Here is a 7,548-nt window from a genome sequence, read left to right on the forward strand (position 1 = left end):
TAAGTTGATAAAGATTACATAGAAAAGTGCCGCATGGTTTGCTCTGAACACTGAAGTCCTCATTTTTGCACAAAGCTTACCTGGTAAATATTCTCATACTGCAATTCTAATCCCTGACACTGAAGGAAAAAATGTCCCTTCAGTCTGGCAGAGCCTGCCTGATCACAGCTAAACCACATCAACGTGGCAGGCTGTACACTACTGGCAATTTATTGGTTGTGAAATAGAAAAGTCAGTCAAAAACATGGTTCTTCCTTTCACAGGAAATTTTGAGACATTTCTTCATAAAATGAAATAATCAGAAACATTTGATTCCATAAAGTGAAAATACTTAATAAATGTAATTAAATGAATCTAGAAGGTCAAAATAATACGGTAGCCATATTAGAAGTGAAATATTTTGACTTTGCCATTAAAAATCTGATGGAGTTCTAAGAAAACATTTCTGAGAAAATATTCTTGGTTAGAACAGTATTTTCCAAGGAAGGCTTTAGATTAGCTGTATCAGTCACCAGCCATCTCCTCCACCAGCCAGACCAGTAAGCACCATCACTCTCCCACAACAACGGAATCTGTTGGCAAACAGAGGGCACACAGCAGCTTAATGAAAAGCTACATCTAGATTTCAAGACAGGAATGCAGCCCACCACGCAAAGCACCACTGTAAGAAGTAAGATACTGGCTAAGCAATAAGTCATTTTGCAAAAATCAAACTAGGCACAAACCACAAAGACACAAAGAACCCAACTGGAAGAAAAGCAAGGCTGAATGATGATTTTCAAGTGGATTTGTGAAGCTGACAGTATGTTTATTAAACATTACAAATTGATACTTGATACTGGAAAGTAATGAGAAAGAAGAAAGAAGACAGACATTAAGAAGTGTTTACATAAGACGAGCACGCCTACCCAATGTCATAAGGGGCTATAAGCCTTAAAATGTTTGTTTCACATAGCAGAAACCTGGCTCACACAACAAAGCAAGAGGCAAGCGCAGATAGGAGAGCCTGCAATTACAGCGGAGCCAAACATACCCAGGACAAAGGAGAAACTATGTAAAGTGATGCTCAACTTAGCGCACATCTGTGCAATACCAAAGAAATTCTTAATTGTGGTATCTCAAAAGAACAGGTCCTGAAAGATGGGCATGCTGTTAGCTGCTGAATCACTTGGTAAGATACCAACGCCTATTAACAAAACTGAACAGGGAAGGAGCATAGGCTTAGGCTGGTTTACTGGTGACTAAGAAGGTGATCAGAAAGGAAAAAATACAAAAAAAAAAAAAATTGAGAAAATAACCAACAGTTTCACCACAGCAATTTGTGAAGGCCTCATAATGTTTAGGGGTTTGATAGGGGAACAAATCTATTTTTCAAATTCTGTCATAATTGGAAAGTATGCTACTCAAAACTAGTGATGGAAAAGCACAGAATACTGGAATAGAGAATTAAACAGCTGCTTAGAAATTAAAGCTCAACAGTATTTTTAAAGGAATACCCGAAGATCTCAGCAGATACAAATTCATGTGCACTGATGAGATCACTTCAGCACAAAAATTTCCAGAACGTGCACTTACAAAGCTCCTGCTGAAACAACCCTCCTCAAACTGAAGAAGAAATGCTGGCAATTATGCACAATTCCATGGACGTGTTTATAGGCAGAAAAGAGCAGAGGCGCAACTGGCTACTAACTCACAAAAATCCTCCTGGAAAACACAGCTTGTGCCTCACAGAACAATTGCAGAACTGCAGAAATAGTCATTAGATGTAAAACATGGGCTGGATGAAGAACAAAACCTTCTTAGAGCAAAGAGTTTTCTCCTATGAATAGCAAACCTGAAGGGTTGCAGGAAGCAGTGTTTGCAGCAAACTTGATTCAAGTAAAAGCCATTTCCAAAGCTGCCGTGCATAGCTGCAACAGAGGCACATCCTACAAAGAACGACACAGTCAAGATCGACTGTGCAACAGGAGGCTGGAAATCCCAAATACAAACACAGCCAACTGCTCGTAATTTTACAACTGATGCCAAACGTTTACTTTGACCATTCACTGCTGCTTAGGCTGAGGAGGGTAATTTGAACAGGAAGCAGAACGCCAGCACACCAGTACCACAGGAAATTCCCAATTATCCTTAATACAAGAATAGCACAGTAGACTACTATTCACATTTTCTTCAACTGATCTGTCAAAACATCCAAGTAAATAACACTGTAACTTGAAACAGGTTATTTAACTATATTCCCAGGCATAAACAGAACCTGTTTGGAGAAGCAAGAGATGGTGCGCTACGTGGCTGAGAAGCACACCAGAGCACCCTGCACACACAAAGCTGTTGAAATATTCTGTTTGCCTTTGGACTATTTTCACTGAGAATAATTTCACTTTCACTTAGTGACTTCTGTAGCCCTTCGCCTGGGGCTTTCACTAGCTGCAGTTCAGCCGGGGTTAGGAATTCACTTTATTATTAACACCTGCTCCCAGTGTTGTTAGCTGGGATACAGAATCCAAATGTGACTATTTTCAGGATACCAAAAGCATCACAGCTAGTTTAAAACTAAAATTCCAGTGGGATGCTCCACAATAGTATTTCATTAGACATAACATTTAAAGACTGTTTGAATTCAAAGTTATGAACATGGACAAAAGATTTTTTTTCTTGCAGAGGCTGCCCAAAGAGCTATGGAAACTCCACCCCTGGAGGTGCTCAAGGCCAGGCTGGATGGGGCCCTGGGCAGCCTGAGCTGGTGGGGGACAACCAGCCCGCAGCAGGGGGTTGGGACTAGATGGACTTTGAGGTCCTGTGCAACCCAAGCCATTCTGTGATTCTACAGTTTACAGCCTCGATTTAAGATTTAGGCCTTGGAGATCTTATTACCTTTCAGATTCTGCTAAGCAGATTGGCTTCAAAACACAGTTAAAAATTAATGCGATAGCAATAAAAAAAGAATAGAGTTTAAATTAAAATTAGTGCTAATGAACTAGTTTTAATTAATTTTTTTTTTAATTCTATCATTACATTGACAAAAATGTTTTTCTTGCCAGTCACTAGCTTGGAAATGTATGTACTCAAAAAAAAAACTTGATTCCCTATAAAAAGGAGAATGATAAAGTAATATACACAGGCTACTGCCAAAAACATCAAAGTTTTGTACGAGTTGGCTTTACCTTCTACTTTAAAAGGGCCTTTACCATCACTTATAGAAGCGAAAGGAAGCTTAAGAGGAAAAAATTAGTCTGGAGGAAAAAAAAAGGGAGAACATTTATACCTTCTTTGTTCGCATTGTTTCCTGCCCTGCAAATTCACTCTGACTTCCCTCTCATAGACAGTGCCACTCCACTCAAATTCTTTAGCATGCACTGCTGTTTGTGAGTGAGCACAGAAATCTCTCTCTTAATTGACACAAGTTTTTCTGAGCTGATTTCTCCCCAATACGTCGCACAAACTGAAAAGAGGACCTAGCAATAAGGTACAGAGAGATACATTAAGAAATACTGCTTACCAGTGCCAGCAATCTGCCATCCTCCTTCATAGCCAGAAAGCGGTTTGCACTTACACCTTTGATTGATACCACTCCTCTTTCTTCTGCCTGAAGCTGCAGTTTGACTGTGAACAACAGGACAAAGTTATTATGAAATCGGCAACGGAAAACTAAGTTATTCTCCTATACATTTCACATGGAAGCAATTCAAAACAAAACAACTCCTGAAGCAATACTTTATGGCCCTGTTAGCTGCTTATAGATAGGAACTTTTTAACCTTCTTAGAGAGCTATCCCTTAATGCTTACAGAACAGCAGCAGAGAGACTCTATGGTTAGGCTTCCAGTGCTTGAAGGCATGAGTATGTTCTCTGGTTAAGGCTTAGGACTATGCAGCACTGTACCTCTGTGCGAGCTGCTAAACACCCCACAGGTTCCCAGCAGACAGCACTGATGCACTCACAGCGTGACCTCCAGTAATAAGCAAACAGGAAGAACAGCAAAAGTAGATGAGTATAGCAAAGACACAAGAGACGGTGCTGTACAAATTAGGCACATGAAAGTGGATGCAATCCATTAAAAGAAACAACACCAGCAACTCTCTAAATAGTCACGATTTCTTAAAAGCCTGTAGAAACACAGGCACAGCATTTACCTACTGACGATGAAACAGAACAAAGTCTGAACTGAGTTTTCTGGTCATGAGTGAAACGCAGTAGTTCACAAACATTTCCCCCTTTACCTACAGCTTGTCTCAAGACATGAAGATAAGCATTTTTCTTTCCTCCTTCTTTCGCAATTCCTCACATCACCTCATTCAGAACAACGAATCGAACCTCCAGTGGTTAAAATAACAGAAGGCAGCCCAGAAGTTTTCATATATGCTGCATTTCTACCAAACTCCAACAAGAGCATCTGCAATACGTAACTCACAGCCCAGACTTTTCAGCCATTAGTATATAGGACTGAGAATATGACCATACAGAAAGTCCACTGAGCATCTTCTCAATGTCTCAGGTTTTTGAGGCTCGAAAGAAATCTAAAGGCTGTGCTGGAGCTTCCCTTTTTCTGGAGAATGAGCAGAGGGAGACACAGCAACGTGCACGTTGTCCTAAACCTCACAAGGCGCTATTTAATCCCAACCATTTCAAAACATCTCCCTCTGAAAATTCAATTCTGATTATTTAAAATGTCACTTGGAAACTACAACAGGCACTCTGGACTGCTTACAGCTTCACACGTGGTCTTCTCTCCCCTCTCTCCCTGCCTTCAAAGAAAAACAAAGCCTTTCCTTGAGGCTCTGCTCCACTGTAGGCTTGCCCGAGCAATACAATTTTATCTGATTTCTGCTAAAACAAACACATCCATCTCAGTAACAGTTCCCCAAATCCCTATTTGCCCTCTGTTCTGGACGGCCACTCCTTCCAGACAAAACTGGACCTGCAAAGTCCCTTAGCACACAGAAGCAATCCAGATTTTCCTGTGCAGTGCTGTGCTTTCACTTAGGGATTTTTAAGAGAACGGTATTTTCATGGCAGAAAGCAAGAGCATTGCAACACAGCCATCCACAAAATAAGGAACAGCAGAGGAACAGCTTCTCACCTTCCTGGGATACTTGGAGAAAAAATACTTTTGCCAAAGAACTGCAGCAGCTAAAGAAAGAACAACCAGTGCACTGCAAGCTCCTAAGGGTTACATGCCCATCAGGTGTTAGAGTGAAGGATGTGACTCATCTAGTGTGAGACTTATCGGTGTTTCCAAAAACCAACTGGAATGAAACTCTGTTTTCATCCCAGAAATTATTTTGGGAATTAGCAGGGGAAAAAAAAAAAAAGAAAGAAAGAAAACAACAACAAAAAAATATTTCGCACTTGAAAATGCAATAGAGAGAGATCTAACTGTGACAAAGCCCAGCAAGATGAAATGACAGCTACACTTGGAAGTACTCAGAAACAGACTTGCATCAGTCTGGGTTTGCTACTCAGAACCTGCATCTCCAGCTCACATCCTGTATGATAAGACAGGTATTGCAGCTTGGTGGGATGAGTCTGACAGGCAATACCAGTACACAAGCCTCATGCATCCCTCCGCTCTCATGAAGTGTTATCAGTTCTTCTATTTAAACATGTATTAGAATTAGAAAGCTTCACCCTTTAACCCTCAGAATAAATGTCTGAAGCAACAGTAAGGTTGGCAGTGGAAGCATCTCCCAGGATTCTGAGGGTGGCTGTGGCTCATTTGACTTTTTGTTTGGGGGAAAAGATTTTGCAGTCCAAATGGAAGACCTTTTTCTGCTTTTCTGAAGGAAATGACTGAAAAAGTCCTAATAGTGAGAACGCCAGGAACATGGAACTTTTGGGATAACTGTCGCAAACTCTTTTTCAGGCATTCCACTGGATTTTATAAACGTACTGGCAGACACTGTATTTACACTGACTCCTCTAATTTTTATACAGATCTGAAGCCAAATTAATGCAAACGCTATTTTATAAAGAAGAAATAGTTTATTATGGATTATATGCCTGTTGCCATTTTACACAAATAAGAAAATATCAATAATCAAGACCTTTCCAAATCACTAATAGCCCAAGACTTCTAAGGAATACAGAAACCTCTGCTTCTGTAAGACAGCTGAAACGCTGAATTTCACCCCAGAATCCAGTACCCAAAACACAGCCCTCTCTGCATTAGGCCAACAACAGAGCTGTGAGCAGCTTCCAGCAACATGCAACACCCAGCCTTTGGGGGAAGCTGGAACGCAGAGAAGTGCTCTGTGCAGGGACTGGGGGGAAAGGGACTTGTGAGGTGTGCCCAAACATGCTTAACAAGGAACAGCTGTGTCAATCATCTGAAAAGCAAGGTGATGGGGTTTAACTGAACAGAACTTCATAGAATACTTGGCACTCTTGATCCATATCTTTTGTGCCCTTTAAGTCACCAATAGCAACTGTTGAAATGTGAGCCATCATTTTAGACGTATTCATAACATTTGTCTTTAGCGTACTTGAATCTCAAAACCATGAAAACCTCTGGACATGACAGTGAATAATCTTGAGACGTGACAGCAGTCACTCCACGCCTTAAAACCACGCTCACCAGCTGTTTCCCTTCGACAAAATGTAGGTCATTTAATCAAGAAGTTTGTAACCTAAGAAAGAACATCGTCAATCAGCTAATTGTGAACCCAGGGGCCAAAAGGGTGTGTTTTCCCAGTTATTTTTGCAGTCCTTTGGGAGGGCCTCTCCAGCACAGCACAATATATGTACGTGCTTCACTATTCACGTTCACTGAACACCCTTTAGTTTGTGGTGAATGCCATAAATGTGGTTTGGTAGCAACAAAGTACCCTGCCCGCTGAGCAAACGTCATCGGGACTAAGGCTGCATCACTGCAAGGTTATAAAATATACAGCACTCCCATCCCAGTTATAACCTACATCACCTTTACTACAAAGGAACATTCACTGCTGCTAATAAGACTTTCTTTTACACTTCTCCCTAATAAAGTGAAACGTGATCACCTTCCCTTTGTCTACCAAGTAAGAAGAAATGAAGTGCAAGGCGGACAAATTTCTTCTCATGCCACAGTAGAAACTCTCAGGAAGAAGAAATGAAGTGGTATCTTCGGAAAGATATAAGAAGGATTATAAGAGATGAATAGAAGAAAGATAAAGTTAAGGCACTGAACTATAATTAGGAGATTAATTTGAAGCCCTCTTCTGCAGCAGCCTTCTCATACTTGAAGATAGTATTGCAGAAGTATCCTAAATAAAGCCCTCTTCTGAGCAGTTTCCTTGTTCCTGTGCTGTGCACGATCACAAAACTTTTACCTGGACAAAGGAATTGGTTCACAAACCACAACATATGGCTTTAACGACATGACCCATTATACTGCAGTGTTGACTTCCCAGCAGGAAAGAGTGCTGCAGTACTAGATGTAGAAGGGTGACAATCTCAAACGCATATTAAAATAATAATAGATATTAATTGTCCTTGGGACAGAATGTATCAAGCAAATTTTTAACCAGAATGTTGGTGTGGTTTTGTTTTTGTTTTTCTTCTTGTTTTGTTT

General features: G+C 40.6%; 1 protein-coding gene across 1 annotated transcript in view; it reads right to left on the reverse strand.

Moving 5' to 3' along the window:
* Positions 1-7,548, reverse strand: part of FGF2 (fibroblast growth factor 2) — a 27,800-nt gene that overhangs the window by 4,611 nt on the left and 15,641 nt on the right. Inside the window, exon 3 of the mRNA XM_003205699.4 lies at positions 3,500-3,603. Coding sequence (XP_003205747.2) covers positions 3,500-3,603 — 104 coding nt within the window. The remainder of the gene's footprint in view (positions 1-3,499; positions 3,604-7,548) is intronic.

The sequence above is a fragment of the Meleagris gallopavo genome, chromosome 4 (genome assembly GCF_000146605.3).
Source record: "Meleagris gallopavo isolate NT-WF06-2002-E0010 breed Aviagen turkey brand Nicholas breeding stock chromosome 4, Turkey_5.1, whole genome shotgun sequence".
NCBI classification, from domain to species: domain Eukaryota; kingdom Metazoa; phylum Chordata; class Aves; order Galliformes; family Phasianidae; genus Meleagris; species Meleagris gallopavo.